Genomic DNA, 25,618 nt, shown 5'->3' with positions numbered 1-25,618 from the left:
CTTCTTGAAAATATATCCTTTGGAAACTTTTCTGCATGTTTTGTGTTTTATTGGAATCTGTCTAATATTTAGATTTTTGCCTGTCTGTAAACTTGGCTTATCTTTTTTTTTTTTTTAATTTTTTTTTTTAACGTTTATTTATTTTTGAGACAGAGAGAGACAGAGCACGAACAGGGGAGGGGCAGAGAGAGAGGGAGACACAGAATCGGAAACAGGCTCCAGGCTCTGAACTGTCAGCACAGAGCCTGACACGGGGCTCAAACTCACGGACCGTGAGATCATGACCTGAGCCGAAGTCAGACGCTTAACCGACTGAGCCACCCAGGCGCCCCTAAACTTGGCTTATCTAATGGCAAATTGAAGTACAAATAGAACTTTGGGTGTCTTTTAAAATTTGTTAGTAGTTTGGCCAACTTGGTCAGAAATCAGTCACTATCAGAAATCACAAAAAACCAATTAGGCAAACATAAATCAATAAGTTATCCAGTTGAAATTGCCAAAACTTTTTGTCATTCAAAATGTATGCTATGATATTATCAACCTCTATGTGATAAAACTGAATGCAGTAATTGAATGAAGAATAGATTTCTTTAGTTACTAATTTTTATATGTGGATAGTTAAAAGTAATAATGCCTGAGAGTTAAATGTATAGAACCTTAAACTCAGAAGCAAGACATGCTACGTATTTGCTTTGGAAAAAAGATGGTGATACTTAAAAAGTGAAATCCATCAGTATGTAATTTTTTCTTTTTGGTTGTGTTATCAGACGACCCCTTGGCTGGTTTATTACCATCCCCTACTTGGCCACTTCATACTTCTGGTTGGTTCCCTGCCAGTGTAAACACCCACAGTATTAGCCTAGGTAAAGTTAACTTAAAAGGTAAATATGCTTCAGAAGATGATGAAACACTTCAAATCAGGTATAGTTTGGGGTTTTCCAACATTGTTTGAGTTGGCTCCTTTCCTGTAAATTCAACAGTCACGATTCACCTCTGCAGAAAAGGTAGTTTAAATTATTTCCCATCGTCATGTTTGTATGTTATAATCTGAAGTTGTAACATCCAGTTTTCAGTTTATAATTTAAGATGTTGACATATTTTCAGGAAATCTTTGGAAAGAGAAGACTTTGAAAAAATAATTACAGACCAAGCAATTGCAGCAGGTAATAGAATTGTTTAAGTATATGTAATGAAGGAGTAATTATACTTACAGAACTAATGTTTTACCTATAAACGAATATTTTCTATTAGTAGAAAATATTTACCTGTAGAACTAATATTTTCACCTGAAAGGTGATTTCCAGTATGAAGTATTCAATATTATGTATTGTGTTAACTTAAAGAATAATTGTGTATTTTTGTTTGACCTAAAACGTTTCCTCTTCTTTATGTGTGTCTGCTGAGAAGGAGATAAGGCTGCATGGGAAGCTGACTCATAGACATTTACATGCTTTGGCCTTGAACTTAAACTAAGTATTCCTCATTTATGCATGAGAAATTTTACTCAACAAACTAAAATAAAGAATTTTGTTTAAAGGTTGGAAACAATCGTGGGAAAAAGGATTAACAGAGTTCTCGTATTAATGAGTTTGAGGAAAACAAGTAGACGAGTAACTTTGTCATACTGGCCTTTTCAAAATTGGAGTGCATGGAGTAACGGGTTAAATCTTTCTGAAGGTACAAGGTATTAAGAATTTAAGGATGATGATGGTGATGGCAAACATCCTGAGCCCTTCCTGGGAGCCAGGCAGTAGTATTCTAAACACAGTCCCAACACATCACAACGGTGCTGTGAAAGGGCATTATTGTCTTTGCAGTTACAGAGGAGAAAAAAAAAATGACACACAGAATTTAAAAAATAAGAGATTGCGGAAGGAGAAGTTACAGGAAGTAAATATATTCCAAACAAATATTCTTCCAGGTAACACTAAACAACAAGAATGCTGTTTTGCTAAAAAACAAAACAAAACAAAACAAAAAACAATTACTTTCTGTCATATCTAGAGAAAAACGACAAATTGAGTTTCATGAGCAGTGATTTTAAATTCCTCTCTGACGTTCCTACTTCTGGGGGCCCTCCAGGTGGGACAGTACCCCCTTCATCAAGACATACTGTTTTTGCCATTAACAGAAAGGTGGGAGAGGTTTTTCTGAAATGAACTTGATTCTGTAAATTCTAGGTGTTCTTTTGTAAGAACCGTCTCTTAAGGGAGATTAAAAATTATGCGTTAGACTTAACTGATCATTCTTGTATAATTAACTGAGTGGGAAATTTTTATTTGGAGCTACCAGGATTTTAGAAACTAATCCATGTAGATAATTTGAATATAGGTGGTTAATTTTGGTTGGAACTCTTGTTACCAGACTTAAAGGGAACTAAATCATCAAACAATGTTAAAAACAGTAGTAATGGTACAGCTCTTCCAAGAGGATCTGTTTGATATGGCAAAAAATGTATTATTTACTTTCAGGAGTTCCAGCAGAAATCATCAAAGAATCTCTCGGCGAAGAGCTTTTTAAAATATGTTATGAGGAAGATGAACACATCTTAGGTGTGGTTGGAGGAACCCTCAAAGATTTTTTAAATAGCTTCAGCACCCTTCTGAAACAGAGCAGCCACTGCCAAGAGGCAGAAAAGAGAGGCAGGTTCGAGGACGCTTCCATTCTATGCCTGGATAAAGATCACAATTTCTTAAATGTTTACTATTTTTTCCCTAAGAGAATCACGTCTCTGATTCTTCCTGGCATCATTAAGGCAGCTGCTCACATTTTGTACGAAACTGAAGTGGATGTGTCACTGATGCCTCCCTGCTTCCGTACTGAAGGCAGCGAGTTCGTTAATCAGCCCTATTTGTTATACTCGCTTCACGTCAAAAGCACCAAGCCATCCCTGTCCCCGGGCAAGCCCCAGTCCTCGCTGGTGATTCCTGCTTCCCTCTTCTGCAAGACCTTTCCTTTTCATTTCATGTTCGACAAAGACATGACAATTCTGCAGTTTGGCAATGGCATTAGAAGGCTGATGAACAGGAGAGACTTTCAAGGAAAGCCTAATTTTGAAGAGTACTTTGAAATTCTGACTCCAAAAATCAAGCAAACGTTCAGTGGAATCCTGACCATGTTGAACATGCAGTTTGTGGTCCGAGTGAGGAGGTGGGACAACTCTGTGAAGAAATCTTCCAGGGTAAGGAGAACGGAATAGTGTTTTGAATATGAAATAAGTCACTTCTTGTTTAAGGACTAGAATCAAAAAGGTAAAAACATATGCATCACTTCAAATGTGTTGATAAAACATTTATGTTTAAGGCAAGTCTGACATAATTTTAAGGCTGAGATCAATTTAAAGCAAAATCCTTTTTGCAATCATTGGCTTGCTTACTTGATTTATTACTTCACAAACATTTATTGAATGCAGTGTACCTTTTAAAATCCTTTCAGAGTATTTTATAAACCAAACTAGATAAATATGTATTTAAACATATGTTTTCAGTTATCACCAAATAGCTGACAGTTTGGGGTAATAGGAAGCATTATTCTACAACAAACACACAAAAACTACTTGTTTCTAATTGGAGGTGACTAAACGGGTTTTTTAATCAATATTTAATAGACATGGAGAGGGGCGCCTGGGTGGCTCAGTCGGTTAAGCATCCGACTTCGGCTCAGGTCACGATCTCGCGGTGTGTGAGTTCGAGCCCCGCGTCGGGCTCTGTGCTGACTGCTCAGAGCCTGGAGCCTGTTTCAGATTCTGTGTGTCCCTCTCTCTCTGACCCTCCCCCGTTAGTGCTCTGTCTCTCTCTGTCTCAAAAATAAATAAACGTTAAAAAAAAATATTTAAAAAAAATAGACATGGAGGATCACTTTTTTTAATTGTTAGAGGAATGTTGGGAGGGTTGTTCTGATGGTAGAGAACTTTGGTAAGCATTTAGTCTAAGGAAAGAGTTTGCAAAATCCTAGTTGAGGGTACATAAGTAAAGCCAACAGTCAGGCTTATGATGGATATCACTTTGAAACATGCACAATTCCAGGAGTTGTGCATTTTTTTTCCCAAAGTGAAAACAGTTTTACTACTTTTTATCATAAAAAATAATGCCGGTAGATGTTCAAAATAGGTAATACTTAAAGACGTTCATTGCAGCAAAAAAATCAAAGACGTTAATTATATACATTTTCGGGATAGATCAAAACAAAATCCTACTTGCCACTTCCTTTTTCTCGCTAAACAATATTTGGGGCATTCTTCCATGTCAGGAGGTATTGGTCTATTTCACTTTCACAACGGCCACATAGAATCCCATTGTATGGTTATCCTCTACTTTATTTAGCCAGTCCTATCGGAGGACATTTGTGTTGATTTGAACTCTTTGCTGCAGTGAACACACATATACATATTTGTTCACCCTCATAAAGTAAATCTGGTGTCCCAGGATGATCACCTAACGCCTCAGCTCTCTCAAGGCTTCCTTGGTACAATCCTTCACGCAATCTGCTACTATCAAAGGAATATAATAGCAAAAGCATCAGCATTCCCCCTAGTGAGAACGCCTTGAGGCAAGAATTTTTTGCACTGCTTATTGGAAATCATGATCTCTGTGTAGAGTTTCTCCAGTCTATCTGTTCTTCAAATGTCTGCATGCATTTTAGGACGCACAGTAAATGAGAAGTATAGAAAGCATATTGTTCCTTCTCCGCAAGTGGTAGCAATCAAGTTTAAATGCAAAGGGAGTGTCGCTGTATCTAATGCCTTTCCTTTTGTCTCAGAAAGGTGTTGAAAACTTGGATAAACCATGAGAGTTGGCTTTGCCTTTGCTTCACAGGTGATGGACCTCAAAGGCCAGATGATCTACATTGTTGAATCCAGTGCAGTCTTGTTCTTGGGCTCACCCTGTGTGGACCGATTAGAAGATTTTACGGGACGAGGGCTCTACCTCTCAGACATCCCGATTCACAATGCACTGAGGGACGTGGTGCTGATAGGGGAGCAGGCCAGGGCACAGGACGGCCTGAAGAAGAGGCTGGGAAAGCTGAAGGCCACCCTTGAGCAGGCCCACCAAGCCCTGGAGGAGGAGAAGAAGAAGACCGTGGATCTCCTGTGCTCCATATTTCCCTGCGAGGTTGCACAGCAGCTGTGGCAAGGGCAAGTCGTGCAAGCCAAGAAGTTCAGTGATGTCACCATGCTCTTCTCAGACATCGTTGGGTTCACCGCCATCTGCTCCCAGTGCTCTCCGCTGCAGGTTATCACCATGCTCAATGCACTCTACACTCGCTTTGACCGGCAGTGCGGAGAGCTGGATGTCTACAAGGTAGGGGTGGAGGAGCGCTAGGCCCGTTTTACAGGCAAAAGTCACTGAAAAAAAAGCTCTGCAACCAGGTCTCGAGTTACAAGGCAGACAAAGGGCTTTCTCTGCAGGGCTACACAAGCCGCACCCTGGGAGCCGGCATTGTGCATTAATCATGTGGGTGTTCTCTAGCCAGAAATAGCCCTGGATCTGCTCAGAAACAGAGATCGTTATTCCACGAAAGGACTGACACATTGTCTTCTCAGATAAGAGGCACAGAATGTAGGGGTGATTGACTGAGTGGAGGATGGGGTATAGGACCCCTGAGCAGGTACAGTTTAAGAATCAGTGAACCTGGGGGCGCCTGGGTGGCTCAGTCGGTTAAGCGGCTGACTTCGGCTCAGGTCATGATCTCTCGGTCCGTGAGTTGGAACCCCGCGTCGGGTTCTGTGCTGACAGCTCAGAGCCTGGAGCCTGTTTCAGATTCTGTGTCTCCCTCTCTCTGACCCTCCCCCGTTCATGCTTTGTCTCTGTCTCAAAAATAAATAAACGTTAAAAAAAAAAATTAAAAAAAAACACAAGAATCAGTGAACCTGGTACTAGACTGTGGCAACTGAGTTATTAGGCGAGAGATGATTCTTAAATATGACTTGTATGGGGAAGATTTATCCTTTATAAAAATAAAAGTATATAAGAAACATGAATATTATATGATCTTTAAATAGATTAACTCACCCCGCTTCAGACTCTATCCTAACGACACGGAGCCTGCTTGGGATTCTCTCTCTACCTCTCTCCCTACCCCCCTACCCCTCCCCCACTGTGTGTGCTCTCCCCCCCCCAACCTTTTTCTTTCTCAAAATAAATACATAAACTTAAAGAAATAAATAGACTAACTAAATACAGAGTTAACATGATAGTTTGCATGGCTGATTAGGAGGGGAAAAAAACCCCTACTTAAGGCATTATTGAAGAGACCAAGGGCAGAGATGTCTGAAGAAGAGAGTCTGTCTTCAAATCTTGTTCTCTACTTGCTTTGTAAACTGGGAAAGTCAAGTAGCCTTTCCCATTTCTTACACAGAGAAAGTGATATCCGCCTACAGAGTTTATACGCATGAATAACATACATTATGTCCCATTATCTTCATGAACAAGACTGTTCTAAAGACTATGGAAAATAACATCGGTTATCCACGATGCAGCAGGATTTCTTGAGTGCTTACCACGCATCACTCTAGGCACAGGGAGGCACAGTAATTATCCCTAATGGGTAATAAACTTTTTAAAATGTAACTTTATTAGCAATAAGAGAACTAATAAGGTGATTTGGGGTTCCGTGTTTTTAGAATTAAAACATTTTTACTAATTTAAAGTATTTTGCATTATTTTAGCTATTGGCATTAAGAATCTTCCTTCCTGTTTGTGTGGCTTGACTCACCTTTTAGTTTCCCGCGTAACAACCTGGCATTTCAGAGCTTTGCCCGACAAGAAATAAATACAATTATTGAGGAGAAAACAAATACCATTTGTGGGAATACATAAGCTTCTGCTTTGTTCCAATCTAGATTCGAGAAGTAAAGCCTTCCTTTTTAAAATATGTAGCAGGAAATTCCAGACTGAACCATGATTCCCTTGGGAAAAAAAGAGGTCCATGTATAATTACAGATAAAATAATTGGCTTCAGTTAGGTTAAGCTTGACGGCCTCTTGTGGAATTGACTGTATTTGTTTGTAGACAGTTTCTATCTTGATATTGTCTCCTCTCAAAACTGTGAGAAGGAATTCGTGGTCTCCTTTGCAACTGCTGTGATTGCTTGCAGGAGTAGCAGCCCTTTTCTACAGATTTCGAATTGTTGAAACTGAAACACTGTGGTTATTCCACCTTTTCTACAAATTTCGAACTGGTGAAACTGAAACACTGTGGTTATTCCAATCAAGTTTTCAGGATCTGTGCTCCTTGCTCCAAGGATAGTAGCCACAGAGTTCCCTGGTTAATCCAACCACAACCCAAGCTAGATAGGGAACCATCTGCTCTGCCCTTATTTCCACCTTCTCTTCACTTCTGATTTTGCATGAAAATATCTGAAGGCAGCGGTGAAGACATCAGGAAGGGTCTTAACCATGAGATAAATGTAAGATATACAGAATGTATCATCACACGCTCACCTGTGCGTGTGATGGCTTCCAAGGAATAGTTGAACTTTTCTTTTCCAGGACCTGTTTGTTTCAGGACTTTATTTAATTTCATTTGCTTATTGTCCTTCAGCCTTGTCCATTTTTCAGTTGATTCAGTATTCATTTATTGGTTGTTTTAGCAAATATTTCCTGCCATCCAGCATCGGCCAGCATGAGTAAGAATATCTCATATGTGGAAGGAAAGGAGGGTGGGGCTGACCGATGCCCGATCTCTATGACCTGGTGAATGCCCGAACCCAAACACACGTGGACAAGGTGCTATAATAGCATAGAGAGTAGGCATCGGACACCAAGGAGTGAGGGCACCGCTTCTTCTGATTAGTGACACGTACTGAGCACCGGAGATATGTTAGACATTATTTTAGGCACTTCTTATGTATTCACTGAGGAAAATCTTATAAGAGGCACTACCGCCTGGTACATTCATTAGCAGATATCTGGGTGCTGGTAATTCAGGAGTTAATAAAACGGACAAACTCAGAGAGCTAATATTCTACGGGGGGAGAGACAGAAAAGAAACAAATGAGTATATTTTATAGTATTCCAATTGGTGTAATATTCTGGATAAAGTTAAAGGAGGAGAAGTACAGAAGGTAAGGGGTGATTGCTACTTTATAGAAGGCAGTTGGGACAGGCATTTCTCAGATGGTGATGTTTAGCAGGCACTGAAGGAAATGAGGGACATGCCAAGTGAGTATCTGCAGGCAAAGGAATAGCAAGCAGGAACATGTTTGGTATGTTTGAGGGATAACATGAGGCCAATGGCACTGAGACAAAGTGAGCAAGGGAGAGGATTAGGAAATAAAGTCAGAGATTCGCAGACAAGTTAGGAGAACTTTGGAGGTGTTAGAACAGTTTCAACATTTATTCTGAGGAGATGGAGAATCACCGAAGATTAGTCTCCCTTTTTTTTTTTTTTCTCTCATCTCCATCCCTCCATATTGGAGGGTTTGGAGAGGAGGAATGATATGATCTGATAAGCTATCATAAATATTTAGAGGAGGAAATGCAATGATTAAAATTGGGTGGATTGTGTGTAGATTTAAATTAACCGGTAGCTTTGTCATCAGCATCACAGACATAAAAATCACTTCTTACAACAACAGCAGTGACAATGATAATACTCGGAATTTATCAAACAGCTTAAGTTTCAGTAGCCTTCCAAGAACCGTTATTTGACATCTTTCTCGGTTTCTATACTTTGTGACTAATATTCATGTAGACACTTAGAGTTGCTATGAGAACCTCCAAATCCTTTAGAAGAGCTAAAATGTCTCAGTTTTATGTCGCACATTCTTACTAAATTCATATGACATTGATTGAGTGGTGACTGTTCAAAATACTTCAGGCTAAAAGGATATAAAGTCAGCAAGTGATTCCAATGATCTTTATCTCTATTATAACCCAAAATATCATTTACATAGCATCACTTGCCTCTAAAGAGCCATTTTACATGGTGAGGGGGAAAAAGGTGAGTTGATGGATGTATTGACTCAGCAGCAAGTCAGGAAGTAGAAGCCACCTCCTAACGTTGGGCTCGCAGGACCCCACTGCCCTTCGGAGCAGTGCCTGATATAAGGCATCTACACTTTATGAATTTCCCGAAAGGGAAAGCCATTGCTGAGTGTATCCGATTTACTCTGATTTCCTATAGGACCCAAACACTGAGATTTTCTGCTCTCTGATGTGCACTCTAATTCTTTCTGAACTCGTAATATGGAATATCTGTTCTGTGTAGGTGGAGACCATTGGCGATGCATATTGTGTGGCTGGGGGATTACACAAAGAAAGCGATACCCATGCTGTTCAGATAGCACTGATGGCCCTGAAGATGATGGAGCTGTCTGATGAAGTTATGTCTCCCCATGGAGAACCTATCAAGGTAAGGCAGATAGATATTGTCCGGGAAGTGTCACAGAGAGTGAATGCTTTTTAGTTACCCAAAGAATAGTGCATCCCTCAGGGTTGACGGAGAGCAAAATCTCTAACTTGTGGAAGCGAGAAGGAATGTACTCGGGGGTATCGAGTGGCTTACAGAACTATCGAGAGAGCTAAAGAAGCCATCTATACATTCAACCTTCACAAAATGGCTCCCAAAGCGGCACTTCAGAAACCATTGTTTTTCCCAGGATCAAGAACCTGGCTCCAGCACCATACCTCCACAGCCACAGTCAGGAAACTGCTGTGTTCAGAAAGCTGCTGCCTCCATTATTGGCTGCAGAACAAAACTGCACTTACTATAATTTGAATCAGTAACGTGGAAATTCTGCATCATGACCCTCACAGAGTGAATGACGTCCACAGAATAAAGACGTCCACAGCTGTGCTTGCACTTGGAGGCCGTCGCAGCAGAAATTCTGGCTTCCAGACCTCTTGTGAGTGTATCGGATTCACCAAACCTCAGTGCGCCTAGAAAATGCAAGGGCGTTGGGAAAGTGTAATTTTTGGTTTTCCAGTCCCTGCAGGGGAGGCCGTTACACTACAACGAAAATCAACCGCTAATCCACCAGTATTTTCCAAAGCCCGTGACACTCTGAAATGTCTAAATTATCTCAGAATAATGTCTTACTGCAGATGAGAACCTAAAATTACCATGCTAGGCATTGGTTTAATAGAACACAAGAAGATTACCTTTATTTGTCCTACTTACACTGAATCCGCCACTTAATTTTTATTGGACGGTCCTTAACTGATGACCTTCAGAAATGCGCCTTTGAAATAGTACAGAATCCTATCTGGCATGCTATAAGATATAGAGAAAAGAAAGAAAAATGCAAAATACAAAAACATAGTCTTGGTGCTCTTCGTAATAGAAGCCATGTGTCTGAGCCCAGCCCTTTTCTCCTCCTTGCCCTGCCACCCCATGGATTAGAATCAGAGTGAAAGAATAGGAAATATTTCCTTTTTTCCCCTCAAGCTCTATGTGTTTCTCCAGCATGCCATGTGTATAAATCCTCTATCACTGTTGATTTCCTTACTGACACCCTCAACTCTGGCTTAGAAAACTGCAGGTGGAGTGTTGATAGAAGCCAGAGCACTGAATGTGGCAGGGAAAGTCAGTGAGTGCAAAGTGAACATGGAAACAGACTCCTGTTAACCCCCTTCCTGTTCCCAGATGTCCATGATGGGACGTGGGCTGCATCAAAAGTGGTCCCCAAATGGAAGATGCCCCCGACAGGTTTCCAGTCAGGGCTTGATATGCATCTTAAATTTGGGATCATTTACTTGTGAATTTGAAATGAATTTGTGAATTTGCTCGTGAATTTGAAAAGTTCCCTGATGAGAAAGCTGTGGAGTTAAGAGTGAAATTCAGAACTGGAGAAGGGGAGAGAGGGAGGGAGAGCAGCATGGGAGGAACTGGGTATTTATCCAAAGGATACAAAAATGCTGATTCGAAGGGGCACATGAACCCCAATGTTTATAGCAGCACTTTCAACAATAGCCAAATTATGGAAGGAGCCCAAGTGTCCATTGACTGACGAACGGATAAAGAAGATGTGGTTTATATACACAACGGAATATTACTCAGCCATCAAAAGAATGAAAGCTTGCCATTTGCAACAATGTGGATGAAACTAGAGGGTATTATGCTAAGCGAAACAAGTCAGTCAGAGAAAGATAAATAGCATATGATTTCACTCATATGTGGAATTTAAGAAACAAAGCAGATGAACATAGGGGAAGGGAAGGAAAAATAAGATAAAAACAGAAGGAGGCAAACCATAAGAGACTCTCGAATACAGAGAACAAACTGAGGGTTGCTAGAGGGGTGTTGGTTGGGGGTATGGGCTAAATGGGCGATGGGCATTAAGAAGGGCACTTATTGTAATGAGCAGTGGGTGTTATAAGTAAGTGATGAATCACTACATTCTGCTCTTAAAATCATTACTACACTATATGTTAATTGGCTTGGATTTAAATAAAATCTGTGAAAAAAAATTTTTAAAGAAGAAACTAGAATAATTAAGTACACAGAGAGAAACTGGTTTAACCAAAAGAGTGCCCAAAAAGAGCAGAAACTTCTTGATTGAAGTATGCTAAAATTGTGTTTGACATTTATACACAGAAAATAGCTTTTTGTTCATATTGATCAGTTGGTAGATGTGTAAAACCATATTGTCCATAAAGAAGAAAATGCTAGAGGTAACATGTCTAAGTTTTGCTGATAAAAATGAGACTGACAAAGAAGGGGCTGTAAAACTAATTCAATCCTCTATTTTATGGATAAGGAAATAATAAGAGGGAGATAAAGAGACTTACAGAAAGTCAGACCGTCAGTTATTAGCAAACTTTGGTTGAGAATGCAGATCTCCTGATTTAGAATTTGGTGCTTTGTTTGAAAATTTTGCAGAATTCATATTTGACACCTTCGGAACAAATGATCCTAGAACGTTGTTAGCAAATACCAAAAATTTGTTGCAAAACTAGGCAAAACTGGAGTCGTCTTGAATAACATCTAAATTGTTGAGTACTTGGCCTTTGTTTAAAATTCATATATAATGTAACTTTTTTTTAAATGGTCAACTAAACATAGGACTTGAAAATAATGAACACGGTGTCTGATTGTGATATAAAACATCCCCACTTGAACTTGCCAAGTTGTAGCAGCAATTTAAGAATTTGCACATCCTCTAAGATCATCAAGAATTCAGATCTTCTGGAAGATGCAAGTTTAAGATACTGTTTTAATTGTTCTCCAAATCACTGGTAACCTTCAGAATTCCTAAACTTTTACGCCAACATTTCCCGGACTGCACCTCATATCTAGATATGGCACAACTCTGGTTTTCTGTGCGTCCAGGTGTGTTTAACAACAGTCACTGTGATGCGGACCTAAGCAGCTCCCGCTCTGCTTCCTGTCATTTTCTATGAAAACATCACAGTGCCTTTCTTCTTTCCTGTGAGTCATTTGAACAGTAGGGTAGTGTTTGTCTTAAAGTTCTTTTTATTCTTTCTTTTCTAAGAGCTGGCTTCTCTTGCCCTTCTCTGAAAGCGCATTGGGAAACAACACCTGGGGTCCAGGAATTATGTCTGTCTCACCTGATGGACAGAACAGGTTCACGTAAACTGCCCATAGACCCTTTGTCTTGTCACTCTGGTGACTGTGATGGGTATGTGTGGAAATGTGTTTCAGACATTGAAGGCAGGTGCAAGATGCCTTGTTTAGACGTAGGTGCTTAATGGAGAAGAGTTGAGAAGTGTGATTGATTTTCACTAGTAGTTTTTTTTTAATTATTTTAAACGTTATTTTTGAGAGAGAGAAAGAGATGGGGGAGAGAGAGAGAGCGAGAGAAAGGGAGGGAAAAGGAGAGTGGGGGAGGGGCAGAGAGAGGCTCCGAAGCAGGCTCCACACTGTGAGCACAGAGCCTGATGTGGGGCTCAAACTCAAGAACCTTGAGATCATGACCTGAACCGAAATCAAGAGTTGGCCGCTTAACTGGCTGAGCCACCCAGGCGCCCCTGCACTGGTAATTGGATGCGAAAAGAAGGAAGTTGGCAGGAGGTGTTGCCGAGGGAGGAATGGTGTAGCGACAGCAAAAGGCAAAATCATTCAAACACCTTTTGGGGCACCTGGGTGGCTCAGTCAATGGAGTTGAGTGTCTGACTCTTGATTTTGGCTCAGGTCCTGATCTCATGGGTTTATGAGATCGAGCCCCATATCAGGCTCTGTACTGACAGCAAGGAGCCTGCTTGGGATTCTTTCTCTCCCCCTCTCTCTCTCTCTGCCCCTACCCTGAGTGCTCATGTGTTCTCTCTCAAGATAAATAAACATTAAAAAATAAATAAATAGGGGCGCCTGGGTGGCGCAGTCAGTTAAGCGTCCGACTTCAGCCAGGTCACCATCTCCCGGTCCGTGAGTTGAGCCCCGCATCAGGCTCTGGGCTGATGGCTCAGACCCTGGAGCCTGTTTCCGATTCTGTGTCTCCCTCTCTCTCTGCCCCTCCCCCGTTCATGCCTTGTCTCTCTCTGTCCCCAAAAAAATAAATAAACGTTGAAAAAAAAATTTTTTTTAATAAATAAATAAATAAATAAATAAATAAACAAACAGCAGTTGTACAATACCGACTAGCAGGAAACATTTTACCGACGGTGAGGACCCTGTGTTACTTTATGCCTTCAGATGCGGATTGGACTACATTCTGGGTCAGTTTTTGCTGGAGTCGTCGGCGTTAAAATGCCTCGTTACTGTCTTTTTGGAAACAACGTCACCTTGGCAAACAAATTTGAGTCCTGCAGCGTACCACGGAAAATCAACGTCAGCCCGACAACGTACAGGTACAGTTTGCACTGAATGCCTGAAATCTATTATAATTTTTATTGATTCAGAGTTGTTGTATCTTTCCCATTGGTTTCCTTCATCCTCCATGACATTTTCTTGCTTAGATAATCTTGAGAGGAAAAGGAAAGCAATGACTTTATCGTCCTCACTTTTTCTAAAATTACCCATTAGCATCATGAGAACAACCGTCCTGAGATATTTGTAGCCCAGCTGTAATCCTTGATGCACATCCTGTTTTCCCTCGCTATTCTTTCCGAAGCATGTGTTAATGCTCTCCGTGCTTTGACGGCTAATCTGACCAGTACAGTAGCTAACTGCCAGAGTTAGCATGGTCCCCACAAGTTATAGGGCACGGTCCTCAACATACCCTTAAATTCAGGTGTCAGACAGGGATACGTTTCATCTCATTTTAAGAATCCAATCATAGGGGCGCCTGGGTGACTCAGTCAGTTAAGCGTCCAACTTTGGCTCAGATCACGAGCTTACAGTTCATGAGTTCGAGCCCTGCATCCGGCTCTTTGCTGACAGTTCAGGGCCTGGAGCCTGCTTCAGATTCTGTGTCTCCCTCTCTCTCTGCCCCTCACCTGCTCATACTCTTTCTCTCTCAAAACAAATAAACATTAAAAAAAAAAATAGAATCCGATCATAATGAAAATGCTTGAATAACAAAACGCTTTCCAGATATGTGTGGTAGCTGATTTATCAAACTACACCAAGCGAGTTGTCTTTTCTATTCTCAGAGACAAATATTTTATAGCATCTTCTTTCTCCTTAAAACTCCACAACCTTTCCTTTCCGGCCCTAATTCTAAGTTGATAACTTCACTTCATATTTCACAGGAAAAGAAAAAAAATGCAGTCAGGTAAGCACTGTACCACCTTCCCGGGCAGATCCCATCAGCCTAGCTATCCCGGTACCCTGGTCTTAGGACTTCATTCCGGTGGCCAGTGACTGTGTACCAGCTGCCCAGCTCCTTTCCAGATGATCCCTCCAGGTTTGCTCTGAGTGCCCCTGCCTCTTATCTTCTCCAAAACTTGCCTTCTGAAAATACCTGCTCTCCCTCTATGATTAAATTCTCGGGTGAAACGATTATTCCCATCAGAATATAGACATATCTTACTATTAAAACTCTTAAAATAGTTGCTTCCTTGTTTCCCAGTGTATCTCAGCTACTCCTCTATATTTCTGCCCCCTTTTCCAACAAAACTCCTTGCGAGAGCTGTCTATGTTCACGTTTCTACTTTTTTACCTCCCGTTTGCCCTTCTACTCACTCCTATCAGTGTTTGTCCCTTGCACCCCACTGAAATGGTTCTTCTCAAGGCCGTCAGTGTTGCTTGCTAAAATCGTGGTCGATTCTCTCCCCTTATGTTCCTCAACATCTCTGGCAACTGAAGAGCTTGAGAACTCCCTCCTTTAAACATTTTCTTCCTTAGGCTGTGACACCATACTTAACCCGGTTTTCTTATTACCCCGTGGCTGCACCTTCTCAGTGTCTCATGTCGGTACTCTTTCCCTACCGAACCTTCGAATGTTGTAGTGTCCAAAAGCTCTGTCCCTATTCTTTTCTTTGTCTGAACTTTATTGACTCACCTTTTCTCTTCTCTCTAGCCCATCCCACAATTCTCCACCAAGCTACAGATTCATGTATCATATTTTATATTTCTACTTGGATGACTAGTCGACACACTAAAATTAACATGATAGTCTTAGAACAAGTGATTTCCCACACACTCCAATCTGATGAAATGAATCCACTTCCCACTCCGCTTTATCAATGTCCTTAAAATGGCACCACCGTCGATTGTGTTACCTAGACTATAAACCTCAGAGTGATTGTTGCTTTCTCCCCCTTACAGCTCACCACCTCCGCCTACAATTAAATACCCCGAATACATCTTTTTTTGACTTCCTTCAGTACTACACCCCAAGGCAAGCCTCCTTCATCTGTTCCACCTCAGCCAACCAAGGATCATCCTCACTCTTCGGCTCGCTTTCTTGCTCACCTCCTCCCCGCAGTTCATCCTGCACACAGTAGCCAGACTATCTTCCTGAAGTACAAGTCAGATATCATCATTCCTGTGTTAAAAACCCTCTAATGGCTTCCCATGGCAGCCGGAATGAAATTTAAATTTGTTACCACAGACTAAAATGTCCTCTTTGATCAACATCCTGCCAGCCTGTGTCACTTGATTTTCTTCCATTTTTTTCCGTCACTCTCTGATACCCGGCCACCCTGGCCTTACTTTTATTCATCAGACTTCCTAAACCCTTTCCTGAATCGAAGATACTGGCTATCCCACTCCTTTCCTAGATCATCGTATGTATTCTTCTTTCTCATAATTAGACCTAAGTCAAATATCCCCTCTTCAAAGAGACACTCCTGGGGTGCCTCAGTGGCTCAGTCGATTGAGCGTCGGACTCTTGATTTAGGCTCAGGTCGTGATGCCAGGGTCATGAGCCCACGTTGGGCTCCATGCTGAGTGTGGAGTGCTTATGATTCTCTTTCTCTCTGCCCCTCCCCTGCTCATGTGCACCCCCCCAAAAAAAAACAAAAGACACTCCTTCTCTGTTATACTTAGAGGAACAACTTTCACCTCACACACCTCACGTTATCTTATTTTTTTCATCTTCTCAGCTCATATCTGTGTCTGAAATGTTGTTTTCTTTATGTGTTTATTGCCTGCCTCCCCTTGTAGAGTGTCAGCCTCCTGTGGTAGGCATTTTCTCTCCCTAGTTCCCAGATCAATGCCTGGCACACAGTAGTAGGAAAGTAGTGAGTATTTATTGATTGACTGTCCACGCTTTGATACGAAAATGAGTCACTATCCATGAGAATTGGAAAACTTCCTAGGGATTATTGTAATGGTAACAGACCTGTAGGCTTCCCTGGTAAACCAGGAAGGGATAAGAACTCCTGTCCTCAGGATTTGACTTTGCTTTCTTTGGAGGATTGGAGAGTAAGAATCCTGTGATCACATGACTAGTTGCTAGTCCAGTCACTGCTGGTGAGTGTTCAATAATGTCATACAGGTGCACATGCACGTTGAGGAGTCCGTGTGTGTGTGTGTCTATCCTTAAAACCAAACCTTCGCATATAGAAAAAGCGATTTTCTGTTTCTTCTGATTGTCTTTAAGCAGCATAAAAGAAAATCTTCCTTCGTTTCATATCTCAAAGTCTGGTTGTCTTGAATCTTGATAGGAAACATTGATATCAGCTACTCATTTTACTCCCAAAACGTAATATAGGATCTCTTGTCTCCCAACAGAGGATCATGACATTTTAATATACATATTCGGCAACAGGATAAGGTCCATAGCTTCAATCCTTAAATTCACCATATTGGCCATGTTACTAGACTTACTAGATGTGCAAAAACAGGATTTTACACTACAGTGTTACCTTTTATTAATAAAATATCTTGTATTATAATAGTAACCTATGCTTATTTTAGAAAATTTTTTTCTAAAAAATTTAGATTTTATATATATTTGCATATATATGCATATTTGCATATCGGAAAGTTATATTTGCATATCAGAAGTTACATTTGCATATCAGAAAGTTACATATTTGCATATCAGAAAGTTATACGTAAATAAAAATAATTCATAATTTCAGTATCCAGAGACAGTATTCACTTTTTTGTTTTTTTTAATTATTTCTTAGTATGTGTTTATATGCACATATATAAATGATAATGAAAACTTAATCGAATCTGAGCATCAATGCATTTGCTATTTTTATTTCTATCTGTTATAAACAAATATGGTATGCTTTTTTTTCCTTTTTTTTTGTTTCAAGTTTTTATTTAAATTCTAGTTAGTGTATAGTGTAATATTAGTTTCAGGAGTAGAATTTAATGACTTCTCACTTACCTGTAACACCCAGTGTTCATCACAAGTGCCCCCTCCCTTTTTGTTTTTAAGTTTATTTATTTGAGAGAGAGAGAGACAGCATGAGTAGGGGAGGGGCAGAGAGAGAGGGAAAGAGAGAGAGAGAATCCCAAGAAGACTCCGCATTGCCAGCACAGAGCCCAATGCCAGGATCAGACTCATGAAACCGTGAAATCATGACCTGAGCCGAAAATGAGAGTCAGATGCTTAACCGACAGCCACCAAGGCACTCCAGAAGTGCCCCCAACCTTAATACCCATCACCCATTTAACCCATCCCCTGCCCACCTTTCTTCCAGCAGCCCTCAGTTTGTTCTCTATGGTTAAGAGCCACTTGTGGTTTGCCTCCCTCTCTGTTTTATCTTATTTTTATTTTTCCTTCCCTTCCCCTATGTGTATCTGGTTTTTTTTCTTAAATTCCACATATGAGTGAAGTCATGTACTATTTGTCTTCCTCTAACTGGCATTTCATTTAGCATAATACACTCTCGTTCCATCTACTTTGTTGCAAATGGCAAGATTTCATTCTTTTTGATGGCTGAGTAATATTCATATATATATATATACACACATATATATGTGTGTATATATTTGTGTATATATATACATATGTGTGTATATATATACACACACACATATATTTATCCATTCATCAGTCGATGGACATTTGGGCTCTTTCTGTAATTTGGCTATTGTTGATAGTGCTGCTACAAACATTGGGGTGCATGTGCCACTATTTTTCCTTTTTCAATTTACTTACCTCTCACTCTTATATAGGAAATATTTATGTCTTACATAAAGGGCAAGTGACAGTTAAAATGCTTTATGTAGGAAACAAAGAAATATTTAACATGAAATACCTCTAATAGCATTTTAAAATGCTTTCTTTTAAAAATAGTTTATTTTTTTCCAAATGATAGAAAAACTTAAAAAGAGAGAAATTTAAATTTCTATAAAAAGTCCATGCTTTGTGAAATTTAATAATTGGATTATAAAACAGAGACATAATTTCAGTTCCATCAAAGCTGGGGACAAATAGTAGAAGCTATTAGAAGTTGTACAGGGGTGCCTGGGGGGCTCAGTTGGTTGAGTGTCTGACTTTGGCTCACTTGGATTCAAGCCCCGTGTTGGGCTCTGTGGTGACAGCTCAGAGCCTGGAGCCTGCTTCAGATTCTGTGTCTCCCTCTCTCTCTGCCCTTCCCCTGCTCGTGCTCTGTCTCTCTCTCTTTCAAAAATAAATAAACATTAAAAAAATTAAAAGGAAGTTGTACAAATATAGGGGTGCCTGGGTTGCTCAATTGGTTAAGCCTCCAACTTCAGCTCAGGTCATGATCTCACGGTTTGTGAGTTCGAACCCTGCATTGGGGTTCTGTGCTGACAGCTCTTGGAGCCTGGAGCCTGCTTCGGATTCTGTGTCTCCCTCTCTCTCTGCCTCTTCCCCACTCGTGCACCGTATCTCTCTATCTCTCTCTCTCAAAAATAAATAAACATTAAAAAATTTTTAAAAAGTTATACAAATATAAAACCTATTTAGTTCCTTGGGGGAACTTTATTGGTAATACATTGAATTTTAGGGTGACATTTGTCAAAAAATAAAATAATATCAGATGTAGCTTCCTTGATATATTTATGAAACACTTATACATTTAAGACACAGAGTACACACCCACATGCACAAAAAACCCTAACCTCAAATCCTTATCTTTCATTTCCAGTTCTAATCAGTAATTTAGAATGTTGCTGTGTAATGACCGTTATACATTCCTTTATTCTAAATGTCATGAAGAGTTTATTATTGGGGACAGTTTTCTGCTTTCCTGTTAGCTGTTACTGAAGTGCAGAAAACGGAAGTATTGTCCAAGTTTCAAGTCAGTGGATTAATGAGATAGGTTTATGTGGTGGTGAGGGATCATTAAAGACAAACATGGCAGGTGGGGAATATAAATGGATACTGCCCAGTATAGGCAGGTAGTAGACCTCGGAACTCTTATTTGCAAGAGAGCTGGGAACTGATAGCAGGGAAACAGGACTTGAATTCTACAAGGGGAAAGAACAAAGAGAAGAAAGAGAATGTGGGAGAGATGACAGAAAATAGGATAGTTGATGCAGCATTTTGAGGTAACTGTTATCTGGTCAAGAAGGAGTAAGGAAAACTCCCATGACCTGCCTGAGCCTGTTGCTGCTTTGCATGTGCCTTAATTTCATCAAGCTTTCATTTAAATATTTTATTTTTTCCACCTGTTTTCCTTAAAAATTCTGCTCTTTTCTTAAAGATGATTTAATGAACATTCTAACTCCATGGCATTCTAATTGTGTTTATCTGTACGTTTCTTTAAAAAACATAACACTTGGGGGCGCCTGGGTGGCTCAGTCAGTTGAGCGTCCGACTTCAGCTCTGGTCATGATCTCGCAGTCTGTGAGTTTGAGCCCTGCGTCGGGCTCTATGCTGACAGCTCGGAGCCTGGAGCCTGCTTCAGATTCTGTGTCTCCCTCTCTCTGTGCCCCTCCCCTGCTCATTCTCTGTCCCTCTCTGTCTCAAAAATAAATAAAAACATTAAAAAAAAAATTAAAAAAAAACGTAAAACTTGTATCCAGAAGACACGCCATACAGCCCCAAACACAGAGCTTTCCAGATATCTCATCTTGAGCAAGGCACTTAATAAATTCTAATGATATACTTTAAAGCCACTTCTAAATGCTGAATATTTTATATAAATTTACATATAAAGTTATGATTATAATTACCATATTTAAGGGGTGCCTGGGTGGCTCAGTCGGTTGAGCGTCTGACTTCGGCTCAAGTCATGATCTCACAGTTCATGGGTTCGAGCCCCACGTCGGGCTCCGTGCTGACAGCTCAGAGCCTGGAGCCTGCTTCAGATTCTGTGTCTCCCTCTCTCTCTGCCCCTTCCCCACTCCTGCTCTGTCTCTCTCTGTCTCTCAAAGGTGAATAAACGTTAAGAAAAAAAAATTAATTACCATATTTAACAGGAAATGTTGGGATAATGTGGACAGAAAAAAAGAAAGCCCTTAATCACTTACAATTTTATGTTTTTATTTATCAAACCTTTATAGTTTTGGGCATTTTTATAATTATTTTTTAAATATTTCAAGCATACAAAAAAAAAAATCAAAGAAAATATGATACCCATGTGGCCAATGCTAATATTTAATAAATGTCAACATTTTGCCATATTTCCTTTGAGATCGCTGTTTTATTAAAAAATTAAAATATTCTAGGCCCCGGCCCCTGCTGTCTGACGTGCTGGACTCTGTGCCCCTTAGGGTTTGCGGGAGTTGCTGAGAACATGTATTTCCTACAGACGGACAGGCTCCCAGAGAGAGAGGCAGGAAGGCACTGAAAAGAGCATGTTCAGCAGCTTCTCCCAAACTCACCAATAAGACACGTTGCTTCTAATTACCAGGAAAGAAAGTGGACAGAGAGAGGCCAGGAGGCTAAACTCTCATTTAGGTACCTGCAGGTAGAAAAGCAAAACCAGAGAAAAATTGATTCCCATTCAACCTGCCCCTATCCTTTCACGACTTGCCTTAAATCTGTTGAATACTATGTTTTTGAGATTTTTTTTTTTTTGATGAAATGTAAATCTAGTTCATTTATTTAAACTATTCCTAATGGAGTGGTGTGCTGGTAAACCCGCACTGGGGCGGTGGGGTGGGAAGGTGGGGTGGGGCGGGGTAAAGTGGAGCATTTAGGGGCGGGGTAAAGTGGAGTCTTTAGCATTTACCAATTTCTGTGGTGTACCTACTGCTACCATAGCAAGTTTCAGGCTACAGATGGTTTCATTGGCTCATAAAATTCCTGAATGTTTACCAGTTGGTCCTCATAAGCCAGCATGAGCTAGATCTAGCATGGCACTATCTGTGCATGTAATATATGCATATAATATGTATTCTAGAGTATGAACAAGCCATGTACAGCTATAACATACCTATAAATGGTATTCCCAGATCATAGGCCATATCCAGTTCAGCTTTGCTGAGCATCCATTAGCTGTCCAAATTGGTCTTGCCAATTTATATTCCACCAGCGGTATATGAAGGTTTCTATTCTCCAAATGTTACCAGTGTGAATGTTGAGTGATAGCTAATTGATGCTTAACCAATCCTGTTTAGTCTGTTTATTTGATCTTCACAACTGTCCTAAGAGACCTGTACTATTATTCCTTTTCACAGGCTAGAAAATGGACACCTTTGCTGCTATTCAAACTTAGGTCTACCAGACTTTGAAGCCTATATGTTTAATACTATGGAATTCTGTAACTTTTCATTATATATTACCAAATATTATGCTTTATAAATAATGCACACTTAAATATTTCTGGATCATGACTAAAGCATCATTTCATTAATTATTTTTCAGATTGCGTATTTATTGATGACTTTCCAAAAACGAGCTAACTGAATACTCACATGTTCTTTTCTGCTGGAAGACTGTCATTTGTGAGACCTAGGTTTCTATTCAGTTTTTTTTCCTTCATTGCATAGAACGGTGTCACAGTACCAAATCTAATGCAGCACCATCATCCAATTGCATTAGGACATGACATCACAAACTAATGAGTAGGAGGCCATGGTCTGGTTTAGGGCCCAGAACTGACAACATTTTTTCATCCATTGCCTGAATAATAGATTAGAAAGACGCTTATTAAGTTTGCATTTGACAGAAAGCTAGGGAAGCAAGTAGAAAGAGGAGCCAGTAACTTCATCAGTAGGATTGGAATTTAAAATGAATTGAACTCATATGTGGAAGAAACCAAACAAATGTGCACAGGGAAAACAGAGAGGGGGCTGGGAACCAAGAAACAGACACTTGGGGCACCTGAGTAGCTCAGTCAGTTAAGCATTCAACTCTTGATTTGGGCTCAGGACCTGATTTCATAGTTCACGAGATCCAAGTCTCTCATCGTGCTCCATGCTGTCAGCAGATTCATGGTCTCTCTGTGTCTCTGTCTCTCTCTTTCAAAATACATAAATAAACTTAAAAAAAAAAGATACAGACGCTTCACCATAGAGAACAAACTGATGGTTACCAGAGGGGAGGTGGGCAGGGGGATGAGTGAAATAGATGATGGGGATTAGGGAGGGCACTTGTGATGAGCACCGGGTGCTGTATGGAAGTGTTGAGTCACTATGATGTATACCTGAAACTAATATAACATTGTTTGTAATATAAACTGTATGTTAACTAACTGGAATAGAAATGAAAACGTTAAAACAAATTAAAAATAAATAACTAAAATGACTTTACTGTACTGGACAAATAGTAGTAAATAATAAAATTTGGTAGATAGATAGAAGAAGAAATATTTCAAATACCAGATAGTTAAGAAGAGTGTCAATTTGTACAATTAAATCTCCTTTTAGTCCTACTAACCTAGAATTCATATAAATTCTATTGAGATTTAAATGTTATTCTCACATTATTGGCATGTATCTTATATAGAATTTTTCTTCTATAATTTATTGCCCTTGATTGCTTCTCAATAGTATTTACAAAAGGAATGAATTGCTAAAGGGACAATGTTACTTCTCTTTCAACTTAGGAAGCCTTATTCTATAACATTATGTTTCTGCATGGGCTTGGGGTTTTCCTGCTATTATTAGACTTTTGGGTTATTTTGCATTTTCTCCCAGTACTGTGAATTCATGGTTAAATGAGTTATTGATTATATCTTTACAAAAATATTTTATAATTACTTTTCCTAATAAGAGTGAATATATTATTTGGTAGAATTGTTTCAGTTCTTGTGAACTGATTCTTCATTGTTCTTCTGTGAAGATGTTTGTTAACATCATTAAGATCTGTCAATCATACTGAAAATGGCTGCTTTATTAATACAGACAGTCCTCAGCTTTCAATGATACAACTTAACGAATTTTCAACTTTACCATGGTACAAAACCTACATACATTTAGCACAAACCATAGTGTGAATTTTGAATTTTGATCTTTTCTCTGGTTTACCAGTATGCCACATGACCCATGTTCGCAAACAGGGGTATAAACAACCCATACACTTACAACCGTTCTGCACTCGCGCAATCATTGTTTGTCAGTTTCAATAAAATATTTGATAAATTACATGAGATAATAAACGTTTATTCTAAAACAGGCTGTGTGTTAGAGGATTTTGCCAAACTGCAGGCTAATGTAAGTGTTCTGAGGACATTACGGCAGGAGAGGCTAAGCTATGATGTTCTGTATATTATGTGCACTAAATGCATTTTCAACTTACGATATTTTCAGTTCATGATATTTTCAATTTATTAAGATGTAACCCATCATAAGTCAAGGAAGATCTGTATTTTCAGGAATATTCATTTAGTTCGGTTGTCTTTTCTTGCATAGACAGTTATATCGGTAGTAGATTTTAATACTGATATTTTTATCTTAATCTTTTCAGATTACTCAAAGACTGTCCTGGTTTTGTGTTTACCCCTCGATCAAGGGAGGAACTCCCACCAAACTTCCCCAGTGAAATTCCTGGAATCTGTCATTTTCTGGAAGCTTATCAACAAGGAACAAATTCAAAACCATGGTTCCAAACGAAAGATGTTGAAGATGGCAATGCCAATTTTTTAGGCAAAGCCTCAGGAATAGATTAGCAAAATGTAAACCCGGTTATTAGTCTTGGGTTTTGACTCCTACGAGCATGTGTGGAATCTCTGAAAGCACTTTAAGATTGCAGATGACTAAGAACAATATTCAAATTTCAGGAGCTAAGTCACCATCTACTTTTTCTTCCATTTAACATGACAAAAATGTATTCACTTCAATACTTCAAGTCTTCAGAGAAAAAAAAAAAAAGGAAAGAAGCCTCAAAAATGACATTTGGGGGATATTTCTGTTACTATAACAAACACTTATTACCTGTACTCAAAACTCAGCACCTTGTACATATATCCGGTAATTGTAGTGACCTGACTTGCACAAACTGATGGGGTTACCTGCAGTCTGTGCCCTAGTGGAATGGTTGTTAAAAGTGTATTTGTGATAGTGTTGCCTTAAAAAAGCTTTCTGAATAGAAATGATAGTCTTTGATACCATAAGCTCTTTGAACCTTTCAAGTCTGCCTTTTCTTACATTTCTTCATTTAACTGTTGGCATAGATAACAAAATAGGTTGAGTATTTTTTCTGTTGCACTGTTTCTTCTCCATTTTTTAAGAAGATAAGCAATTATGGGTTAGATGCAATATGAATATAAAATAGTTCATCTATAAATATCAAAGACTGTTTTATAAAAATATCTGCCATAACATAATGTGTCATATCAATAAATATTGACTTTTGTTTGACATTATTCTGCACTTTGGTAAAGGCTATTTTCATTCACATTAGCAATTTAATTCCTATTAATTCATTTTATGTCATAATATCCAGGATACAAGAGGCTTATAGCCAATATAAAAATGCAGTAATATCATTCTAATTTAATTAGAAGTAACATGGGAGTAATGTAAGGATCAGGGAATATACCATGAAGTACAGACGTAAAACATTTAAACACACACACACACACACACACACACACACGTAGAGTGATTTGGATCTATTTCAGCAGCCATTCTGCATTGCCATGTTGAGTTCTATAAAGTTCCAGTGAGAAATTTAAGTTCAGAAGTGGGAAATGAGACTTGTTCTTTTTGCTAATAGCTTTTTTTTTTAAGTATTTGTGTTGGACACTTTGGTGTGTATGTATATCCTAAGAATCATCAAGGTTTTTTTTGTCTAATCAAGTACACATCTGTGAATTTTTCTATTCTATTTGAGATATCGCAATGTTATTTTTTAAAGAGAATGTTAGTACTGATGAAAATGATGCTGCGACTTCATTATGGAAATTCCTAAACATTTTTCTGGAGCCGGAACTTTTATTTTTAATGACATTAGCCTAAGCTCTCTGAAGAAGAGAGTAATCTACAGAGTTTGGTTTTGGATAAGGATTTGATTT

General features: G+C 39.4%; 1 protein-coding gene across 3 annotated transcripts in view; it reads left to right on the top strand.

Annotated features, from left to right (window-relative positions):
• GUCY1A1 (guanylate cyclase 1 soluble subunit alpha 1) overlaps window positions 1-24,972 on the top strand; it is a 62,492-nt gene extending 37,520 nt beyond the window's left edge. For 2 of the 3 annotated variants that reach the window (XM_040471692.1, XM_040471699.1), the window contains exons 5-10: window positions 1,105-1,163; window positions 2,472-3,181; window positions 4,815-5,300; window positions 9,210-9,353; window positions 13,593-13,747; window positions 24,070-24,967. In XM_040471692.1, coding sequence (XP_040327626.1) covers window positions 1,105-1,163; window positions 2,472-3,181; window positions 4,815-5,300; window positions 9,210-9,353; window positions 13,593-13,747; window positions 24,070-24,271 — 1,756 coding nt within the window. In that variant the 3' untranslated portion in view covers window positions 24,272-24,967. Of the gene's footprint in view, window positions 1-1,104; window positions 1,164-2,471; window positions 3,182-4,814; window positions 5,301-9,209; window positions 9,354-13,592; window positions 13,748-24,069 lie in introns of all 3 variants that reach the window. The other variant, XM_040471708.1, reaches the window with a different exon arrangement.
• The last annotated feature ends 646 nt before the right edge of the window (window positions 24,973-25,618 follow it).

The sequence above is a fragment of the Herpailurus yagouaroundi genome, unplaced genomic scaffold (genome assembly GCF_014898765.1).
Source record: "Herpailurus yagouaroundi ecotype Mexico unplaced genomic scaffold, PumYag 28, whole genome shotgun sequence".
Lineage (NCBI taxonomy): Eukaryota > Metazoa > Chordata > Mammalia > Carnivora > Felidae > Herpailurus > Herpailurus yagouaroundi.
This window is presented reverse-complemented; position numbering and strand designations above follow the sequence as displayed.